General features: G+C 31.5%; 7 protein-coding genes across 11 annotated transcripts; all 7 read right to left on the reverse strand.

Moving 5' to 3' along the window:
• Positions 1-2,077: 2,077 nt before the first annotated feature.
• On the reverse strand, positions 2,078-5,679 carry LOC148231239 (uncharacterized). 3 transcript variants are annotated; one of them, XM_088194536.1, is made up of 7 exons: positions 5,505-5,679; positions 4,253-4,416; positions 3,884-4,088; positions 3,563-3,806; positions 3,184-3,239; positions 3,039-3,114; positions 2,078-2,673 (listed from the first exon to the last, which is right to left on the reverse strand). In XM_088194536.1, exons 2-7 carry the CDS (start codon positions 4,321-4,323, stop codon positions 2,603-2,605), a joined length of 723 nt encoding a protein of 240 aa, XP_088050662.1. In that variant the 5' UTR covers positions 4,324-4,416; positions 5,505-5,679; the 3' UTR covers positions 2,078-2,602. The 3 variants fall into 3 exon arrangements, with proteins under 3 accessions (XP_088050662.1, XP_088050663.1, XP_088050664.1); XM_088194537.1 differs by lacking the exon at positions 5,505-5,679 and having other exon boundaries at positions 2,078-2,846; positions 4,253-4,466; XM_088194538.1 differs by lacking the exon at positions 5,505-5,679 and having other exon boundaries at positions 2,078-2,851; positions 4,253-4,466.
• A 143-nt stretch (positions 5,680-5,822) lies between these two features.
• On the reverse strand, positions 5,823-7,815 carry RpS27A (ribosomal protein S27A). The gene is made up of 3 exons (XM_088194541.1): positions 7,783-7,815; positions 6,121-6,453; positions 5,823-6,048 (listed from the first exon to the last, which is right to left on the reverse strand). The coding sequence occupies exons 2-3, from the start codon at positions 6,439-6,441 to the stop codon at positions 5,899-5,901; spliced, it is 471 nt and encodes a 156-aa protein (XP_088050667.1). The 5' UTR covers positions 6,442-6,453; positions 7,783-7,815; the 3' UTR covers positions 5,823-5,898.
• Positions 6,534-7,815, reverse strand: Ip259 (NSA2 ribosome biogenesis factor-like IP259). 2 transcript variants are annotated; one of them, XM_088194533.1, is made up of 2 exons: positions 7,783-7,815; positions 6,534-7,391 (listed from the first exon to the last, which is right to left on the reverse strand). In XM_088194533.1, the coding sequence occupies exon 2, from the start codon at positions 7,371-7,373 to the stop codon at positions 6,594-6,596; it is 780 nt and encodes a 259-aa protein (XP_088050659.1). In that variant the 5' UTR covers positions 7,374-7,391; positions 7,783-7,815; the 3' UTR covers positions 6,534-6,593. The 2 variants fall into 2 exon arrangements, with proteins under 2 accessions (XP_088050659.1, XP_088050661.1); XM_088194535.1 differs by having other exon boundaries at positions 7,459-7,815.
• A 2,419-nt stretch (positions 7,816-10,234) lies between these two features.
• On the reverse strand, positions 10,235-11,808 carry LOC148231242 (uncharacterized). Of its 2 annotated transcripts, none has more exons than XM_088194539.1 (5): positions 11,571-11,808; positions 11,295-11,506; positions 11,184-11,236; positions 11,014-11,112; positions 10,235-10,949 (listed from the first exon to the last, which is right to left on the reverse strand). In XM_088194539.1, exons 1-5 carry the CDS (start codon positions 11,672-11,674, stop codon positions 10,845-10,847), a joined length of 573 nt encoding a protein of 190 aa, XP_088050665.1. In that variant the 5' UTR covers positions 11,675-11,808; the 3' UTR covers positions 10,235-10,844. The 2 variants fall into 2 exon arrangements, with proteins under 2 accessions (XP_088050665.1, XP_088050666.1); XM_088194540.1 differs by having other exon boundaries at positions 10,623-10,949; positions 11,316-11,506.
• Positions 11,809-12,015: 207 nt separating this feature from the next.
• Positions 12,016-14,959, reverse strand: LOC148231243 (uncharacterized). Its single transcript, XM_088194532.1, has 6 exons — positions 14,933-14,959; positions 14,738-14,871; positions 13,308-14,676; positions 12,474-12,571; positions 12,272-12,394; positions 12,016-12,198 (listed from the first exon to the last, which is right to left on the reverse strand). The coding sequence occupies exons 2-6, from the start codon at positions 14,840-14,842 to the stop codon at positions 12,055-12,057; spliced, it is 1,839 nt and encodes a 612-aa protein (XP_088050658.1). The 5' UTR covers positions 14,843-14,871; positions 14,933-14,959; the 3' UTR covers positions 12,016-12,054.
• A 1,790-nt stretch (positions 14,960-16,749) lies between these two features.
• On the reverse strand, positions 16,750-18,958 carry LOC148231244 (putative odorant receptor 85e). The gene is made up of 5 exons (XM_088194542.1): positions 17,859-18,958; positions 17,693-17,792; positions 17,364-17,474; positions 17,136-17,300; positions 16,750-17,056 (listed from the first exon to the last, which is right to left on the reverse strand). The coding sequence occupies exons 1-5, from the start codon at positions 18,827-18,829 to the stop codon at positions 16,997-16,999; spliced, it is 1,407 nt and encodes a 468-aa protein (XP_088050668.1). The 5' UTR covers positions 18,830-18,958; the 3' UTR covers positions 16,750-16,996.
• Positions 18,959-19,860: 902 nt separating this feature from the next.
• On the reverse strand, positions 19,861-22,068 carry LOC148231245 (putative odorant receptor 85e). Its single transcript, XM_088194806.1, has 5 exons — positions 21,001-22,068; positions 20,834-20,933; positions 20,498-20,608; positions 20,265-20,429; positions 19,861-20,187 (listed from the first exon to the last, which is right to left on the reverse strand). The coding sequence occupies exons 1-5, from the start codon at positions 21,969-21,971 to the stop codon at positions 20,128-20,130; spliced, it is 1,407 nt and encodes a 468-aa protein (XP_088050932.1). The 5' UTR covers positions 21,972-22,068; the 3' UTR covers positions 19,861-20,127.
• Between the last annotated feature and the right edge of the window lie 104 nt (positions 22,069-22,172).

Below are 22,172 nucleotides of genomic sequence, written 5' to 3' on the forward strand. Positions count from 1 at the left end.
AAAAAAACATCAAAAATTGTATTTTAAAATATTTATCAATATACATAATTTAGTTAACGAGGCGTGTTTTAAGTTATTTTAGGTGTTTTCTTTATAAGCGTGTCAAGAGTTTGTTAAATTTTATGTAGAGCTCTATAATAGTGAACACCAAGGCTTCCAGTTTTTACACACATACGTTCGTGCGTGCTAGGGCCAAGTTACAAGAAGAAAGTCATATATTAGGTAATCCCGGAATTAATGTCGTTTTTTTAATAGGCAACTTTGGCTTAGTATTTTTGGGTCCGATGAGCAGTAAAGACGTGCGTTGTAATTTTTTTCTTCTCTGTGATCCTTTGCCTTTCTTTTAAACAAAAAAAATCTTTTCTACCCCATTTACAAACAATGGCAGAGACGTGTCCTTCGGAAACACATTTAAGAAGCTGTATGCTGTTTTCGTTTCATTAAAAAAAAACTGCGACAGAAGCAACAGAATGCATTTATGACATTTACGGTGATATACTGGACAAAAGAAAGTGCCAAAGTTGGTTCGAAAAATTTCCAACGGGCAATCTCGATTTGAAGGACGAGCCTCGAAGCGGACGGCCCAGTCTAGTGGATAGTCCAGCTCTAAAGGCAGAAATCGAAGCAAATCCGATTATGACCATTGATGAATTATCGAAGAAAGTCGGCACATCACGGTCGAACACCCATCGTTATCTTGAAAAACTGGGAAAAGTTCAAAAATAAGGTATCTGGGTTCCTCACGCGCTCACCGACGCAACAAAGCTCAACGCCTCAGCACATGCAAAATACTGCAAGAAAAGCAACATTTTACCCCGTTTCTCCATGACCTTATCACCAAAGACGAAAAATGGGTTCTTTATCATGATATAAAAAAATAGAAACAATGGTTAAATCGAGGTCAAACCCCAATTCCAACACCAAAACCAGGACTACATCCTCGGAAAGCATTATTGTGTGTGTGGTGGGATTCGAAAGGTGTAATTTATTATGATGTTTTAAAACAAGGGCAAACTGTTACTGCAGCCCTCTATTGTGAACAGATGGACAAATTAAATACGACGTTACAAAAAATTAGACCTGCTCTTGTGAATAAAAGTAATGTGATTCTTCAACATGATAACGCCCAGCCGCATGTTGCTGATATTACCCGTAAAAAAATCCAGGACCTTAGCTGGGAAGTTTTATTGCATCCACCCTATTCTATGGACTTGGCACCGTGCGACTTTCACTTATTTCGCTCTTTAGAAACGCAATTAGGGAACAAAAATTCCACAATTCGACAAAAACTGAAATCGGGTCTTTCGGAGTTCTTCGAATCTAAACCAAAAGCCTTTTATGAGAAAGGAATTTTAGATCTAGTAACAAGATGGCAAAGAGTCGTAGATAACACTAGAAATTACTTTGTATTAAAATAATATTTAATAATTGAAAAAAAAAATAAGTTTGAGTTTTAATATAAAAACGACATTAATTCCGGGATTACCTAATACATGTAATCGTATTTTCGTGCGACGTATATGACTTACGTCTTCTTATAAAATTTACAACTTTAATAGAATTATTTTTAATTTCTTAGAGTTCGGGAAGCATTACTTTCGACGCCGGCACTTGACGATAAATTACACAGTGATTGGTTAAAAAATCAACATTCGCAACTACTCGAATCTTTGATATTATTTCTGCTTGTATTAAATTAGAATCGACTCATTAAATATAGAGGATAATTTAAATGAGCAATATATAAAATAATTGTTCCATAAAACAAATTGTTTGTGCATTACCATTAGAGCATTGATCAGAACATAAACACCCCATGAATAACTCTCTGCAACGAATCTTTTTCCGAAGAAAAAAAATCAAAGATTTACCTTACACAAATGCACGAACACTTCATTTTATACAACAAAGTATTTATTTAATTGCACATATCTCTTAAAATCGCCGTTAAATCAAACCTGTAAATATTATATATAAATGCATGGAAGCGAACAATTTTTGCATTATCAACAAAAATCTTTTAAAAATGTGCGAAAGTCGAGGGCTGTCTGTATTAGCAAATAAAATTACATAAAAATACATTTTCTGCCTTTATTAGTTATAAATAACATAAACAACAATATTTTATAATAAACAAAATAAACATTCGCCTGCGGGCTGAAACGGAGTGTTTACTTATATATTTTTTTATTAATGTCGTATGAATTATTATGGATGTTCAACGTGTGATTTAAAATGAGTCAATTTGTTTTAAATCGTTTTTTGACATTGTTATTAAAAGCAACATGAATATTAGGACAATATTTTTTTATAAATTCTATGCTGTCATATTTAGAGTTATAAGAATCGCTATGAATATTCATATGTTCCAGTAATTCATTCTCTGTTTTATGTATTTTATCACAAGTTGTAAGAATTGCGCAATCTTAATGTGATAGGACAGATTATGTTCGGAATTTAATACTAATCTGCACTTTTTATATTCAAGTCCACAAGTGTTAATTGAAAGCTCCTCTTTACAATTCTGTTCTTAATATTTTGATTCGCATTTTGTCTTCTAAATCAAGATGTATGACCATATTCCATTTATGTAAAGTATTATTCAACTATTGGGAAGATGACTATCCGTCTTGTATCTTTTTTCTGCAGGTTCACTTTTAAACTCGTGCATTTCTGAAAACATACAAATATTATAAATGTATTATCAGAATTGATATATCGTTTGTTATAATATTTGTGACAGTCTGCGTTGCCATTTATTTCACATCATCATTCATCATATTTTAATTGTTCTTCGCCAGTGGTTTTTTCAATTTTATGTTGTAGTATCAGTCAATTTGTCATTTCTATACTAAAAAAGAAGCAATACAATCTTTGTCTTGCGTGTATAAATGCAAGAGGAGATGAAAGGGTTCAGATGTAAGAAACATATGATATCGAAATAGAAGAATGAAGCTTAAAAGCGCAGTGTTGTTGTTCTCATAATATTATGTAGCAAAATTGAGGCAGCATTAAATGATATAAATATTATAGCTAACCTATTTCTAACATGTCATCAATATTGTTGGCGTTATTTTCATCCCCGCTTTCATATTCTACCTTTACATGTTCACTCTGAAAATATATATTTTATACAATTAGAGGGTGAATTATTTTTATTATTTATCTAAGCAGTTTTTTTACCTTTATTATACATTCCACACTGTTCATGGTTATACCAAGATTTTCAACGCCTGTTTCTAAAAAATGATAAGCTTATGCTAAAGGCATATATTCAACCAATTACATAAACTATTAACCCTTTCACCGCAAATGGCTTCTATAGAAGTCATCAAGAAAATCGCCAGTACTTATTTTCATTGGGCACCTAAAGGTGCCATATAAACTTTTGAGCCTAATAATATGGATATTTAGTATAATTTAAGGCTGTAAATCACTTGAATTTATTGAACTGTAATATTTTTAAAAATATGGCAAAAATAGGTGCCCCCCACATATTACCAAATTTCGAAATGACGTGTAAAAATATCAGCCGCGGTGAAAGGGTTAATAAACATCATACTATATTTTGGTATTTTTAATGAAACGTTTGATAATCTGCGGATTTTTCTGTTCTTTCTACGGATTTTTTGTGTCATTGATCTGATTTGATGTCTTAATGTGGAAATTATGACCCGCTGATTTGTAATCGTAGTTTCCAAGGTCTGGATCGTTTGTGTTTCAGATATGGTAGTAGATTCTTTGATATTGTTGGATGTATCTGTAGATTCTATGCTATCATTAGCTAAATCCGGAGATTCTTTTGACTAGGAAAATAAGTAAAATGAAACATATATACTATATATATTTATTTGCATAATAGAAAATATTTTATAATATTTACTTTTTGTATGAATAAATCTATTTTTGAAAATATCGACGGTATTGCACCATATTTAACTTTTACGTATTTATTATTATGCTTACTCCTTAACAAATCTTTTTCTAAAAAGTGATTGGAACATATCGTAGAATTTGGTTTTACCGTCCAATTCTTCTTATTAATTGCTTCAAGCCACAATGCTCTTGTCATTTCATCATTTGGAAACCTTAAAATATGTAATATATTGTATGCATTTATCTGTAATTGTAAATGGGAATGACTAAAGTGCCATTTGCGATACTTAAATTTAAATTATATACAATTATTAGACACAAAGCTAAAAATTAAATAAATAAAACATATATTTCAATATGAATGTTTATGATTTACCTGTGATACGATACTATTCCGATTGTATTTTCTCTTCTATTCTTGCATCCAGGTACTACACAACACACCATGTTTAAATTAGGTTAATTTGCAATTACATGAAAATTTCGTTTCTTGACTATTTTCAAGATGCTACGAAATGGCTACTTCGTTTGACAGTTGGCCTAAGTACAAAATATCCATTTATTTTTAATGTTTGACGTTTAAAAAATATTTATAATATATAAAATCTAAATAAATTATAAAAAAATCAGGAGTAATAAATTTATATATAAAATAAACCGCAAAACAGAAAATTAAATAAAAAATGTGTTGTAATATTGTAGGGGGCCTATTTATCTATATATTTAGATTTCATTATGACCAAAACTTAGCGGCACTTTGGTAACATTGGCGTAACGGACGGTGGCGGCTCGCATTTGTATAACATGTAACTAATAATCATTAAATAAAATACTACTGCAGCGGCTCAATCTGTATCTAATTGTCACCCGTCATCTCCCCTCGACAAAATATAATCAATATTGTGCATTGGTTAAAAAACACTATTTTAAAGTGAAATTGCAGTTTATAGTAAAAGAATTTTAGAAAATCTCGTTTTAAATGGGAATTTGCAATGCACGTTTAAACAAGTTTGCTACTAGCAAAAAATAATAATAGCGCTCTATGTTCAACGCTTTTATTTACAAAACGGTACTTGCTAATTAGCACGGTGCCATTATCAAAACCCCCATATGTTATTTCTCACTGCGTATCCCGTGCTGTTGAAACCCAAACCTAACCTAAGCAAATTAAGCATTATATAAGGTGACCAAATTTTAAAAATATCAAAGAAAGGACACAAAAAAGGTAATTTCGGAAATTTTTTAGGAAGACGTCTTGTCAACTACTTTACTGTACTTTGGCGTAAGAATGGTGACAGGTGTCAATTAGACATTGAGACACTGCAGTAGTATTTTTGTTGAAATATATATTTGTTTACATGCCATTTATCGGAATATAAACGAGGCAATACCCGCCATTGTCAGTTAGTCGAAGACTAACAAAAAAATGTTGCCTCCAAGCTTTCCCCATAATGAAATAAATATTTACCCTATAATACTCTTAAATTAATTTAGATTTGGGTTTGACTGCAAATGAGCATTTCACAACTGGCAAATTTGATACAAGGGAAGCTTCCAGCTAGTCAGTCGACTGTTTTAACTGCCGATATCTCAATTATTTGTCATAAGATCTTATTTTTAATACTTACTTTTGCATGCTACCCACAATATCTTAGTCATCTGTAGTTCCAATATAAAATGTTGTGCTTTTCTTAGAGCATATATATTATATTTCAAATTCACGCAGGATGGACAACCAATGAGAAATACATGAATAAAATATTTCCTCGTTATCCATGTCTTATTTATTAAATTCATATCGGTGACTACTTTGAAGTAGCAAGTAATGCTCAAGATTATAATACAAATCATATCTGAATAATTTGAAATGCAACCTTTCGGATTACTGATCTAACCTTTTAACGTGATCTCATATAAGGTTTATTTTTAAAAAGAAAACGCATTCGCCGTATCAAGATTTACATTTTTTTTAATTGTATAAATCCGTCATACACGGCAAATACAAAGTTTTTAAAATAAGATTTATTTGTCTTCGGGTTTCGAGAACACCAAGGTGTAACTGCACTTGCCACAGTAGTGGCGATCTTCCATGGCGGCCATGAAAACTCCAGCGCCACATCTTTCACCGGGGCATTCGCGTCTCAATCGGTGGATTTTGCCATTCTCGTCAACCTTTAATTGGGGAATTAATCGATTAATGTCGTCCAACAGATTATCGTAGCGTGTCGTTGGTCATATACTCACTTTGTAGTATTTCAATACAGCTAGCTTGACCTTCTTTTTCTTGTGCTTAATTTTCTTGGGGGTGGAGTAATTCTTCTTCTTGCGTTTCTTAGCTCCACCTCTCAATCTCAACACGAGATGCAAAGTCGACTCCTTCTGGATGTTATAATCGGAAAGAGTGCGGCCATCTTCGAGTTGCTTGCCGGCAAAGATCAGCCTCTGCTGATCCGGAGGGATCCCCTCTTTGTCTTGAATCTTAGCTTTCACATGTTCGATAGTGTCAGACGGCTCGACCTCTAGGGTGATGGTCTTCCCCGTGAGGGTTTTAACGAAGATCTGCATGACTGCAGATTGCTAGAACAAATTATAAACACATTTTTAAGACGATAGTAATAAAAAATCATAATATGAGAGATGTAAATAAAAGATAAGTGTTATATTAAAATTGTTTATTTTTAAACGTAAAACGAGCCTTATGAATAATACAATAGAAGTTAAACTAAAAGTACAGCGTTGATGCAACCGTCGTTTTCAGGATTGTTGGTCACTTGAGCATATTTTCCCCAAATAACTTTACCGCTCTGAGTGACTAGACCTAATTCTGAAATGTTGACTTCTATGACTGTTCCTTTAGTTATGACTCCGAGACTCGTGTACATCGGCGAGCTTGGGTTCTTCTTGACGGCGATGATCGGTAGACAGAATGTGGCTTTCAATTCGGGGTGAGTTACGTGAGCTTTTTTGAAGCGGAGTCCCATCGGTCTGATGAATCGTTCGAACTTAGGGGGCTTTCTCGTGAATTCTTCTCCGACGAAGGTGACTTTGGTGACCATTCTCTTCCAGGCTTTCCGACGAGTTTTACCAGACGTTATGACTTTGAATACTTCAGCGTCGGACTGAGCTCTGACTTTGGGTATGGGGACGTCCCATTTTCCGGCCTTCTCCTTTCGCTTCTGTTTGATCATGTTGGATAGAACCTTAGCTCTGGATTGAACGTTTCTATCGAGCAGATACACTGGAACGGCTCCTTCCGACACCTTTTCCGTCTTGCTCTTGACGTTTCGCTCTTCGTGGGCCTTGATCTTCTTCTTCATTTGTATCTTTTCATTGCGGCGTTCTTTGTTGAACAGTTTAGCTTTGATGCCCCTCAACTTGCGGGCCTTCTCTGCTCTCTTGTGGGGCTCTCTGGCCTCCCTCTTCCTTTTCCGCTCTTCATAATCGAGCCTCCGCCCGTACAGCTTCCGATGCCGTTCGATATATTCGTTTTGCGGCATGGCGATCGATTCGGGATACTGAAAATTAAACACCAATGTAGTGAGGCTTCGAAATCGGATCGACGTTCATAATTAAAATCCTCACCGCGTGACCAAGTCGATATCGAACCGAGTTTCTAACCTCACTTTTTCTAAATGCGAATTGCGGCTATCGAAACGATTTCCGAGCACGCCAGAAGGACGCAATCGCATCGGTGTCGATCGGATACGTTCGAATCGACAACTTTTCGATTCGAAAGTGACGTATGCGCGGAAAAGTAACACACGTGTGAAGAGACGCCGAGCGGATATTTCCGAAAAACACTCGTTTGGGGTTCCCGGAGGTTAGGCGACGCGTCCGCGGAGGGCGGCGTACCCGATTCGCGGCAAAATATCGATACCGAGAAAATTTAATGGCGGAGCGACTCACCTCCCGTCAGCCACGCGCAGAAAAGAACGAGACGACGGAAATCGATGCGAGGTCGAAACAAAAATATTTTCAACCATAATGTCTCGATGTAACGACCTAGAAAAAATAAGATTTTTCGATAAAAATAAATGTATGATTATTCAATATAATTTTGTTCTCTATAGTACTATATAAAAGTAAATAATTCATTTATAATAATGTATCAAAAATTTATAGTGTCTAAGATTCCCGATTAAATTATTGTGCCACAATATTAAATATAATCAATGGAGCATACAAAACAACATTACTAAGGTTTACACAGTATATGGTGGTTAAAATAATACGAAATAAAAATCAATTTTACAGTTATAAAGATATTCTTAAAAGTATATAATGATTTTTAAAAGTTGAAAAAGCGGTAGATTATCTTTAGTGGAACTGAAGATAATCTAGTTTATTTTCATTTAAACTAAAATTTTTTATAAACATCAAATTTCCTCGTAAACCTAAAAATCAGGGCTTCGAACCGAAAAACGGTTATTTTGAGGGCTATTGTGATGGTTCGTTCAACTACTTTTTTGTCACGTTCATCCTTTTTATTGTTGTGGTTACGGTGATTAAGTGCTCGAGTTTAAAAAGAAACCGCCGCACGCCGCAGTATCAATTAATATAGTTAGAAGAAATAAAATGTTTTAAAATATGGTATAAAATTAGTTTTTAATACAATTAAAAACATTTAAAAAATAATTACTCGAAGCTGAACTGAGAACCGTAAAAACCAATGTTTATTCCGGAACGAAAACCAGAACTGAACAAATACGTTTTTTAATTAAACCGGAATGAAAAAAACAACGGTTCGATGGCATGCTAAAATCTAAATATAGAAAATAAGGCAATACAATCATTTTTTGTCCAAGTTCAAAACAAGTGTAAATCGGTGTGACTTTGTGGCTGGACCAGATAGAACGGTCAAAGTTAAAGCAGTTGATTTTTATGGTCGCCTCGGTCGATTCGGCTTAGCTCCGTTGCTAGTTCGGCTGAACTTAACCTAAAAAAAATCAAGGATTCAAAGTCTCTGACGTTTTGGCGGATGTATGACAGCGTTTAGGCTTATACATCATTCAGATAACATCATTAAGAAACATCTAGATATATTTATTTTATGTAAATAATAAAATTGAATAAATATACGCCGAATAGTAAAAGCACAATCTAAGACATTATATGATAACTTTAATGTGTCTTGACCACTTTATGTCTCGGAACGAAATTAATAAGAACTATTCTCAAAAATTTGAGCAAAAATATAATGAACATCTGTATTGGAATAAACAATGGTATAGTTGGATTATAAATAATGGTGATTTTTGGATCCTTTTTGTCGAACACAGAAAGACAGATATTATAAACTAAGTTACTATTTTTTTAGCTATTTTATTGTTACGAAGTAAAACTAGTGTTATATATTATGAGGGTTGTGAGATCCTCGCTCTTTCATATGAGTTTTGGTTAGCAACAAACATATATTTTTGGACGGGAAGTCGAAACAATAACACTTTCACTGATGTTGAAACCACTTCTGGCGGACGGATGGTGACGGATGGCAATTAACTACAGATTGAGCCGCTGCAGTAGAATTTATATTTAAAGTGTATAGAGTGAACGGTGGATGAGACACCACCCGTCGAGGTCCACCAAAAGAATGTGCTGTCCTTCGTCGCCGTCACGTTAGTTTTACCAGTGTGACGCCAAGTTTGGCCATAATGAATGAATAAATAAATAGATAAATAGGCCCCCACACACTTATTAGCATAATTATATAAATAGGAAATTTCCTTTAATCTCCAAATATCACCTAGCCTGCCTACCTGCCAGTAAATTAATCGATAAATATCGAATTCGCCTAGTCCCAGCTATCAAGTTGAAATAATAATTATTTTATGGTGATATTCATAAATACACATGAAAGCTGGACGTACCGATACTTTCATTAGAATATCTCGAATCTGCAAAACAACAGCGTCTAATTGGTGGCTTCATCGAGGCCCATCAATTTACAACACTAGGATATGACAAGGTGTCAATCTCTCTTCCTAGTCTAGGAAGAGAGATTGACACCTTGTCATAATGTTTTCCTGAAGTTGCTGTGGTGTGAATTGTCTTTGCTACTTAAATGGACATGGTGGAATGACAATGTGACATGGAAATAGTTGTTTTGATCTAGAAATTTCAGAAACAATAAACTGCATAAATTTCATAAGGCTAGAGCTTACAGTACAAGCGTTTTTGTTGCTTTCAATTATAATGCCTTCAGATTTTCTGCTTTATAGTTAAGATATTTCGACGGTTTCAAAATGTTGCTTTCAAATAATAAGATAACACAGAGACAGAGGTTGCATTTCAAATATGTATGTGGAGAAAAGTATTGGATATAATTATTTTTAATCATTATAAATAAAAACTGTATACGTACTTTTAATAATTTATTCAAAATAAATAAACAATTCGCGTGCACATTAACATAATGATTATTTTTTTTGATCTAATCAAGTTTTACTACAATTTTTAAGTAGTTAAATACAACGTGTTTGTTCCGATTACATAACTAACTTAAATATCTATATAGGCACAATAAGGTTAACGTAGATTTCAACAATATGGTGCAGAAAATATCAGTGCAGTAGTAAACATTACATTAATTGGCAATAACAATAACAAAATTCTAATAAGTTTAACAATTATTAACCTTTTTTAATAGTTTTCGTTATTTTAGGCAATTTCTCACAAGAAACTGTTTGCCTGATCGGCCCACTTTTCAAATCGAGCGTCCTATACTGTTTCAAAATGCCACCGTTTCTGTAAGATTAAAATATATATGTATATTTCTATGAATATTTCTATACTATCATATTCTAGTCAAGCTCTATTTAAACTATCATGCAATGTGCATATACATATTGAACGACTATCAATAAATTAACTATATGGCAAATGGGTCTTGAACAATTTGCTTAATTATGAACGTTAATTTAACGGAGACAACCGATAGGACAAACACACATATTAAAAATTTGTTATAATTACTGCCAACGTTCCGTAGATAACTCTTTACGAGCAGTCATTGGATTTGTATGATATAATTGATTTTGCAGATGGACTTTTTGATCTAGAAGTCTCTGATAAACCTGTAAATTTAATATGATTTTAGCATAATATTAATATTTATGATATAACACAATTTAATCATACTTTAGATTCACTGTCCAAACTCCACTCTTTACTGATGAGCGCACTGCGGAGATCAACGCGCATTCTTTCCAATCGTTTAGTAGTTTTGATCAGTTCCAACTAGATAGTTTTAAATAAAGCAATTTAATTAATAAATATATGTATTAAATGAAGTAAATAAAATTACATACTTCACTCAGAAGATCCAAATTGATATTTAGACTATCGTGTTTCATACGGCATTCTAAAAAAAAATATTTTTTTTATAAAGTAAAAGCATATAATTTTAATTAATTACACACCTTTTCCGCAAACTTTCGCACTCTTTAGTCTCTCTTTGAGCTCAGGAAGTCGATCTTTGAGATTCTGCACCTCAGCAGCCAGATCTTTGTTTCTAACCAGAGCCACTTTAAATTCCTCATCGTATTCCCAGTCGTAGTCGTCTCTTTGAAGTTGTTCTTGCAGCTTGATTATCGAGCTTTCGATTTCGTTATTGCGCCATAGTGCGTTATCGCTAAAAATACATAAAAAATGTTAGAAAAAAATATATAATATAACATACAATAAATTTTTCTCACCGATGACTTTTTTCATTCTCTAATTCGACTTTTAATACGTCGATTTCGCTTTCATTGATCATACTATCGCTAGACCTCAATGAATCTGACCTAATGATGTTCATTTTGAGGTCCTATTGTGTCGATTGGGTGAAGTATTGATCAAACATTAAAATTGTGACAAGGGCAATACACAAGTTCAACGATTTTAGTGTTTTTTTTAATGTTATGTTAATCATTATTTATTATTTTTTCTTGTTCTGTGTGATATATACTGATACAAAGAAAATTAAATTGAAATTTTGTATATCATAATATCATTTAAATATAATACTCTCTTGTAACTTGTTTGATCAATAAAAGTATTTTGATAGACGTTAAAACATGCAATTAAAAATTCCGTAAGCATGAAATACGTATAGCTTGATATTAATAAATAATTAAAACAAATTTGTATTCAACAAAATTTTGATATATGTTTAATTAAGTACACAATAACAATACGTTAAATTGGCGTTTCTTCGTTTAATTTGATTTCTTTCATTGATTTAAATAATATATTATAACTGTAAAAAGGTTTCTTTTCAATGATCACCAAACATCTAGACGGTGTAACAATTTTGTGTAGAATTTCATCGTTTACATACAACTATTGGAACGATTAAAAAATACAGACTTAAACAATAATATAATACAGTATAAAATGTAAAAAATAAACATACCTCATATCCAAAAATATTTTCATACTTCGGTATATCCCATTTGACGAGGATTTTATTGTTTCCTATTGTTTTGAAGATTATTATACCAGCCATTTCGTACTTAAGCAGACCAAATTCATGAGTCTATTATTATATTAAAAATGAATTAAAATATTAATAATAATAAATTGGAGAAAAATATTTAATAAAAAAAATACACAACTGTTTCACTTATAGGAAAACTCCTTTCTTCGTTATACTCCAACTGTGGATCTGCATTATTAATACTCATTGACGTTTCACTTACATTTATAACGCTGTCTAAATATATAATATGATTAGTAAGATTTGTTTGGTACAATTATATAATTTTTATTATTATAAAGCTTTGGATCTTGGATACTTTTTAGTGTTAACAGTGCACGGACTTTTATACCCGACTTTAATTATGGCATTTGAACGATTTATAGTTGACATAATTTTAATTAAAAAAATAATTTACAGATATAATTTTGTTTGCTGTGTTGGGAATAATGGCAAATAAACTATTGTAGTATATTATGACATTTTTTAATATACATAATCCATTTTACAAAAATTATATTATCTTGATAAAATATGCTATTTTAGTAGAACAGAGTGTGTATAAAAGAGCTAAGGCGAATATCCCTGACCTAAATATTAGTTTACCAAAATATTGATTCCCTTAAAATACACGTTCTAAGAGTTTAAGGTCGCAAAGAATCTTGAATATCGTTTTTCAATCCACATAAGGGGTATTTCAGCACGATAGTTTCTAGATATGATAAATGTTGGTGGTGCAATAAGTACGAGTAGTGAACGAAGAAAATAACAATGAGATATTAACAATTAGTCGGAGGGCTTATTAGTCTTCATGCACAAATTTTCACCATTGTGCAGGAAGACGTCAAAATAGGACTGAATGAACAGAACAAGAGAGTGTTTTAAAACACAACATTTTAAGATGCAGAACGTGTAAGAAGCACAACAATAACGTGACAATTATTCATAATAAATAAAAAGAAAGTGTAAATACCTAGAACTTTCGCTTGATTTTGTGGATCATTATAATCTTTGATAACAGAGGTTTCACTACAGTGGAACAACGAAGGAGACCTTTCATCTGAATTGTTTTCTGCACAGGTTTCTACATTTTTACAAGTGCACATTTTGTTTTGTTGTGAGATTTCATTATCAATAATGTCTTCTGAACTAACAGATTCAGAATCCTGAACAGCATCACCTTCCAAATTAGCATTTTCACTTACAGATTTATTATCCTGATCTTCTGATTGAACATTTTCCTCAATATATTTAGTATCCTGAACAGTATCGTCTTGTAAATTAGCATTTTTATCAATAGAATCTTGAGCAAGCTCATTTTCATCATAAGATGTATCCTGATCGTTACTATCTTGGGAATGGACATTTTCATCAATAGGACTTGGAGTAAGTTCATTTTCTGAATCAACATTTACATCAACAGATGTATTCTGGTCAGTAGTATCTTGCAAACAAACATTTTCATCATTAGATTTAGAATCCGAAGTAAGTTCTTCTTCCAAAGAAACATTATCATCAGCAGATAATTCCTGATCAATACCATCTTGTAAACAAAGATTTTTATCATCAGACTTAGAGTCTGGAGTAACTTCTTCTATTAAATGTACCATTTCATGATCAGACTTATGTTCTTTCTCATCAATATTAATATCGTCTTTAGAATATTGACTACTTGAATCTTTGAAAGTTTCACCATTTGTTTTGATGGCTAACGACTTCAATAAATTCAAAATTTCAGAATTCGGTTCTTCGGCTAAAAAATAGTGTTCACTCCCAGAGCTGTTTGTTAGATTGCTATCTTTGCTCCGTTTCGGTTCATAATTATCATCCATAGGATTGCATGCGTCATCTATTGTCTCTATGATGTCTGTTTGAGTTAATACATCTCTGCTTGTGTGGCTTTTATCCGAGCATTCTACTAAGCATTCAACATAATTTTTCCTCACGGAATATCTTTTTATCCTTTCATGAACTAAATCGCACAATATGAATCCAAAATTATAGTTATTAGCATGGTTTGACTTCATTATAAACTTCGACTGTTTACAAAACAATAGATATTCATCCTTATCATGTCCTTCTGCAATGGACTTAAAACATATTTGATTGACTCTGTTATTAATTGAAGATAAAAACTCTTTGCATTCGTCCGCTTTCTCGTTAGTTAGATTTTCTAGTTTTTTGAAATAATTTTCAGCGGCTGTTAAATCATTGTCGTATTTTATAAATTCATTTGTAGTATTAGACTCGATAAGATCAACTAGATAATCTTTACATTCGATACATATACACTTATCATTTTGGTATACATATTTATAACCGATAGATTTGTTACTAAAATTCTAGAAAAAATATTTAAATTAATAATTTGTGGCAAATATAATATATGAAAAATCATATTACTTCGTTCATAGACGCGTATAACTGTTGTAATTCATCTTCAATGATTTCTAATTGATCTTCTGTTGATTTTGTAATAAAATCGTTATAATTTATATCGCCAATCATTTTTGCGTTGTTTATAAATGAAATTGCTTCTGAAATTACATTTACACATTTTCAGAAAATAATAATATATTGTACATATATTTTGCTTACATAATCTCTAATTGAATTTATCTAAATAGTTATTCTTATTCGCGACTAGTAATTTGCTAGATGTCTATATAAAAAAAATCAAGAGAACTTTACATTGATTAAACAAAAGAAAATACGCTTAAATATATGATTATTTGGATTTAGTTACACATGAACATGTTTTTGGCCATTATTTTTGTTATATAATAATAAGCAGGGACGACATATGAGGGGATAAGGGGGGGGCAGTTGTGGCAAATTCTTAAATATCCACAATCGCATAAAAGAGTATTGTGTCAAATATAATATTAGATTACTTTAATTTGAATTATATTTTTGAGCTCATGTAATGAGTTATTAAAATATTAAAAGAGGGGTGGGCAAATTTTTTTTTTACCTGGGGCGCCAAATAACCTAAGGCCGGTCCTGTTACCAACAGTTAATATGTAGTATATACATATATATTTTTAGTGAAATTATATGCTGCTATAAAATGTCTATGAAATTCAATTTGACAGTTGCAAAACGTACATTTACTGTTCCAACCCAAACAACACAAGATATCACAAGAACCAAAGTCCAGAGACCATGGACAGCGAAGAATTTACGCAAATTGGGTGTTAGAGCAGCAGAAAGTTGATGCTGATAATTTAAAGAAAATTTTCTTCTCTGATGGGGCACATTTCCACCTCTCTGGGTATGTTAATAAGCAAAATTGGCGCATATGGGGCGAGGAAGTACTCGTGTGATTTACGAGACCATTATATGCCCAAAAGTGACTGGTGCACATTGTGGTCAGGCGGCATCATTGGGCCTTACTTTTTTGAAAACGACGAAGGTCGGACTGTAACAGTCAATGGTGATCGCTATAGGCGCATGATAACCGATTATTTTAATCGAAGATATTTATATGGAAGACATGTGGTTTCTACAAGATGGCGCAACTTACTACATATCAGGCGCAACATTGTTTGTTTTATGTGAAAAGTTCCCACGTTTTGGTGATATCAACTGGCTGTCAAGATCATGCGATTTAACGCCGTTGGATATTTTTGTGAGGTTATGCTAGGTCATGTCTACGCCGACAAACCCGAAGTGTTGAAGTATTTAAAAACCAACACCCGTCAATTTATGTACGAAATGTACGAAAAAATCATCGAAAGGATCGGCTGCTGCAAAAGGTCTAGAGGCCGCCAATTAATTGATATTATTTTACATAAATAATGAAATACAGCAAAAAATTTGTCTTCCTTTGTCTTCCTCGAACAAAAATGTCCGAGGTGACCTTTTTTTAGTCTCCTCCTTTGGTATTTTCAAAATCTGGTCACTTTAGTTAATCGCATCAACAACCCAAAGTTATTATTAAAAGCATATTATTATGTAATAATATATCATAGAAGGATCGTGAATATTTATTTAAAATACTGTTAGGTGCTCGTGGGTGCTTTGTAATACGTTACAGGTCTACTTATAAAACCAAACACTGAATCCAAATGTGACGACGCCACACACTCGTGCGTGTGTATTGTTTACTGGTTGAAAATCAGTTGACGAATCACCTTTACAGACTTACGCGTTTTGGACTCGAGTTTCGACATTTTTTTCAGTAGCAGATGGTGCATTACATGACATGGTATGGTTAGGATCGGTTAAAGCTTTGATTAGCAGTTCTTGATTACGTCGGGGTCTCTGATTTGAGGGATCGCTTAGAGATGACGGAAAGGTAATATTTTGCTGATACCATAGAAAATCCCTGAGCGAAGGACGTTAATCTTAACATATCCAGTCATGATCAGGAACTTCCTTTTATATAAAATAGAAAAGTAAAAAGCGACTAGTTCATTTTATATATTTATGTGCCAAAGCTACATTATGTGTTGTGGTATATTACTACTTCTGTCCATTTTGTGCCTTGAATACTTTAGGCAAAAGTATTTTATTTTAACAATATTTCCTAATTTATAATCTATTTTTTTATTTAATGTTATGCGCAAATGCTTATTTAATTTATCTACAATTTAACATATTTATTTCAAAGATTTGTAAACAATTATAAATTTAATATCATCATTGGCTTGAATATCCTTATGTTTTTGTCATGGCTGTTGTAATCAAAGTGAAAATTTGGTAAGAGCGTCTAATAATCTAGAATCATAATTTATATCATTAGTCTTAAATATGATGTAAATCATATATAATATCTTGATAACATCTTAATACTTACCGTTACAAAAAGGTCGTTTGACATTGGTGCAAATATGCCAGCTGTTAGATGAACTGGTATTTGGGATTGTTGTATAAGTAACGTTAGTAATTGCCGTCTCTGTCCATTGTCATGTGCGACAGCATACCAATATGACCCAAAAGCACAATCGCCTATTTTTGCAGCCTAAATATAATTTATTGCTTTAAATTAAAAAATGGATGTTTAAGTTATTATTATAATATATACCTGTAATGTGACTTCATTTGCACAGTAAGTTTGTATAAATAATTGCCACAAAATAGATGTGAGGAAAGTAAGATTGTTCAGAAAACGTAAACTCAGAATATCTTCAACATTCTACAAAAGAGTAGTGATTAAATATTTAATTATTTTTAACTTATGTAGATTGATTGTGTTTCAATATGCTATTCGGCGATTTCTTTACTCTTGAGTATTAACGGTATGTTAAAAAATGGATTTTTTGAGGCTGATCTTAGTTCATTTAATGTGTTTGTTAAAATGCATTATAGTAGGTTTTAAAACGCAAATGTTATGTTTTAAAAATAAAATTATACCTGTGAAACTTGAACCAGCACTAGACCAATTACGTAAAAGCTAGAAAGAGTTATGCATAAAAATCCTTGGTTGTAAGCTTTTTGGAAAAGGTGTGCTGTTCTATTGAAAAACAACGATTTATGTATATTTATTATATTTTAATAATAAAAGTATATATTCACTTACTCTACTATTAATTGATGGTACTTTACCACTTCTTTGAGGCACTCTTCCATTGCATCGTTAAATTGTTCTTCATTAAAGTATAACATAATGCGCTTCTTCCGAATTAAAAACTGTTCAATGTTTCCTTTCTGTTCAATCTCAGCATCACAATTAGGAATTTCTTTATCTCTATTGTTATATTGAGTATATTCTTTTAATTGAACTTTGTTCAAACGTTTCATCAATAATTCTATTGCATCGTCTCCAATATTTGCAACTAGTTTTTGTATAATCATGAATTGTCCGCTTAAATGTGCAAGTATAGATGCAATAAAAGTGTCGGATATCATAATACCGTTTCCAAACCAGATTACTCCATACATACAATAAATATAAGCAGCAACAAAAGGACCGTCTTCGTTATAATCCCAAGGTACATAAGCCGTGAATGGCGTTTCTCTTGGAATTATCAAAGTATTGTTTGATTTTATCAATTTCCTCTTTCTATCGAAATCTTGGATTATGGTATAAGAACCCATAAAAACCATTGTTAAATTTCCCATGATTAGAAAAAAGTAAGTTAAAGCTTTGGAGATAAAAATTGTGTTTTCAATAATTTTTTCATCCCTTTTAAAACGTTTAGAATCAATCTCGATAACTTTCACAATCTTCTGTAGATCTTTATTGTTTTTCACGATTATTAATAGCCTAATTGAAGCAAATACATGTTCTCCAATCATAGTCAAAGCGAGAAAAAATATTGAAGGTTCTAGCTTGTCTATCCAAGCTTTATATACAAAGTAAGATTCCATGCCATTGAAATATAGCATTAGAGAAGAGAGTGAAAGAATGCAATATAATACATATAGCTTGCTTGGGTAGTTATCAAAGTTGTTCTCTTCGGGATGATGAAACATCCCAACTCCCAAGATTCGTAAAAAATTATAGTGCAATCCAAAGTAGCGCTTGGGTTGTTTTCGTGGAGGATTCATTATCACAAATGATACCTAGGTTTTTACTGCCAGTCGAATAATTAATATTTAAGTGTTTAATTGAAGTTTGATTTGTTCTAGAAGTTGAAAATGTTTCAATTTATATGATGCAGTCTATGTAAAACTGTAAATAATACATTTTAAAGTTTATTATTCTGAAAGTTGTTTATTATAAAATCAATAAATGATTATATGGTAAAGTAGAGTAGTTATATGTTTTATTGAATACCTATCCTATTGATTTAATTGCAACATTGTAGTTTTGTTAAAATTTGTAACAAAAATTATCTTTATTTTAATTAAGATTTCGCATATTTACCTTTGATCTGAAACCAACAAAAAATATTATAATTATAAACCGAAGAAAATAAAATGATTAGATAATCTAATCACATAAACTTAAACGTAAAACATATTACTACATTTGGTTTGCCACTAGGATAACCAGACGTCCGGTTTTGTGGGATTATATAAAAAAAAATTGATTTAAATTTTGTTCGAACTCTTCAAACTAGCTAAGCTATACTATTGTATTATTGTAATGAGTAACATTTTCTATAAAATAACTTTTTTATTTCTTCAGCTCGAATCAAGTAAATACTGATTTTTTGGAGTAATTTTAATTGAAGTACAAACGTCAATTTACATTAAAAGATCAAATTTTTAGGATGTAAGGACAAAAAATATCTCGCATTCAATAAAATCGCTACTCATAAAAATGACTATTATTCAATGGAGTGCCGTGACTTTTAAAACAGGAGACTAGGTATGGAGAAAGTATATAATTTTTTTTATATATTATATTTCTCTATTTCAACCACACATTAATTTATTTTAAATCTTCTCTTGTAACCTGATAGACATAACTCCAATGCGTTATAACGGGGTAAATCTGGACCAAGTGGACATATAACTGGACAATCGGACATAATGAATACGTACAAGTAAGTATTAACTACCAGACAAAGTCTAAAGTCATAATGAAAAATTGTGAAAAAATATTGGAACAGGCATTTTTATAAAAAAAAGGAATAAAAAATTGAATTAACCTATAACATACCATAAATAAATAGTACGATTAAATTACCTGATGATGGTACGATTGAATAAATTGAAACTAATTATGTGAATTTTCAAAATCATTTATTTATATTGGAGAGCAATCCTTCTATCGCTTTTTTGAAAAAAATCTTAAAATCTTTTTTTTATACAATATTTATAAATTAATGATTATTTTATTTATCTAAAATTTAACTTTATTTTTATGAAACCTTGTATACCATACAACTTTACTAGCATTATTTTTTAGACATTGCTGTTGTAATCAAAGTGAAAATTTGGTAAGAGCGTCTAATAATCTAAAATCAAAATATATATTATTAATATTAAATCTGATGTAGTTAATTTAATATTTTGTTAACTTCGCAATACTCACCGTTACAAAAAGATCATTCGACATTGGTGCAAATATGCCAGCTGTTAGATGAACTGGTATTTGAGATCGTTGTATAAGTAACGTTAGTAATTGTCGTCTCTGTCCGTTGTCGTATGCGACAGCATACCAACATGATCCAAAAGCACAATCGCCTATTTTTGCAGCCTAAATATAATTTATTGTTTTAATATCATAAATGGATTCTTATGTTATTATTATATTATAGTATATACCTGTAATGTTACTTCATTTGCACTGTAGGTTTGTATAAATAATTGCCATAAAATAGACACTAGGAATGCAAGATTGTTGACAAAACGTAAACTCAAAATATCTTCAACATCCTACAAAAGAGTGGTGATTTAATAATTGATTTTATTTTACTTTATCTAAACTGATTGTGTTTCTATATGCTATTCACTGATTTCTTTACACTGGGTATTAAAAGTTTATGTGAAAAAGATGATAATTTTAAGCTAACCTTAGTTAGCTTAAAATGATCATCTTAAAATGTATTATAGCATGTTTTGAAACGCAAAACTTATATGTTTTTAAAAAAAATACCATACCTGTGAAACTTGAACCAAAACTAGACCAATAACATAAAAGCTTGAAAGTGTATGACAAAAAAATCCTAGGCTGTAAGCTTTTTGAAAAATATTTGATGTTCTATTGTAAAAGATAATAATTATTCAACTTGATTATAAATAATTAATAAAAATAAAATTTCACTCACTCTAGTATTATTTGATGGTAACGTATGGCTTCTATGAGACACTCTTTCATTGCATCATTGAACTGTTCATCATTAAAGTACATCATAATACGTTTCTTCCGTATTAAAAAATTCTGAAGGCTTTCTTGTTGTTCAATCTCACTATTATAATCAACAATTTCTTTATCTCCAATGATATATTGAGTATATTCTTTTAGTTGAACTTTGTTCAAACGATTCATCAGTAATTCAATTGCATTGTCTCCAATATTTTCAACTAATTTTTGAACGTTCCTAAATTGCCCACTTAAATGTGCAAGTATAGATGCAATGAAAGTGTCGGATATCATAATAGCATTACCAAACCATATTACTCCAAACATACAATGTATATAAGCAGCAATAAAAGGTCCATCTTCATTAAAATCCCACGGAACGTGAACTGTGAATGGCGCTTCTCTTGGAATTACCAATGTATAGTTAGATTTTATCAATTTTCTCTTTCTATCAAAATCTTGGATTATGGTATAAGCACCCATGAAAATCATTGTTAAATTTCCCATGATTAGAAAAAAGTAAGTTAAAACTTTAGAGAAAAAAATTGTGCTTTCAATAATTTTTTCATCCCTTTTGAAACGTTTAGAATCAATCTCTATAACTTTCACAATCTTTTGTAGGTTTTTATTGTTCTTCATAATTATTAATAGCTTAAATGAAGCAAACACATGTTCTCCAAGCATAGTCAAAGCGAGAAAAAATATTGAAGATTCTAGCCCGTCTGCCCAAGCTTTATATGCAAAGTAAAGTTCCATGCCGTTGAAATATATCAACAGAGAAGAAAGTGAAAGAATGCAATAAAACACATATAACTTGCTAGGGTAGTTATCAAAGTTGTTCTCTTCAGGATGATGAAACATCCCAAATCCCAAAATTCGTAAAAATATATAGTGTAATCCAAAGTAACGCTTGGGTTGTTGTCGCAGCTGATTCATTTTTAAGAATGATACTTGTTTGCACTGTAAGTCGTATAATTATAGTTTTAGAGTTAAATGGAAGTTTGATTAGTCTTGAACAGTGAAAATGTACAAATTATATGTCAAGCCTACGTAAAATTGTAAATAATAGATTTGGAGATACATAATTGTAAAAGTTTCCTGTACCATTTAGCATTTAACATAACAGATAAACATATA

This window comes from Plectrocnemia conspersa, unplaced genomic scaffold, assembly GCF_051122295.1.
Source record: "Plectrocnemia conspersa isolate PC_06_02 unplaced genomic scaffold, ASM5112229v1 ptg000010l, whole genome shotgun sequence".
NCBI lineage: Eukaryota > Metazoa > Arthropoda > Insecta > Trichoptera > Polycentropodidae > Plectrocnemia > Plectrocnemia conspersa.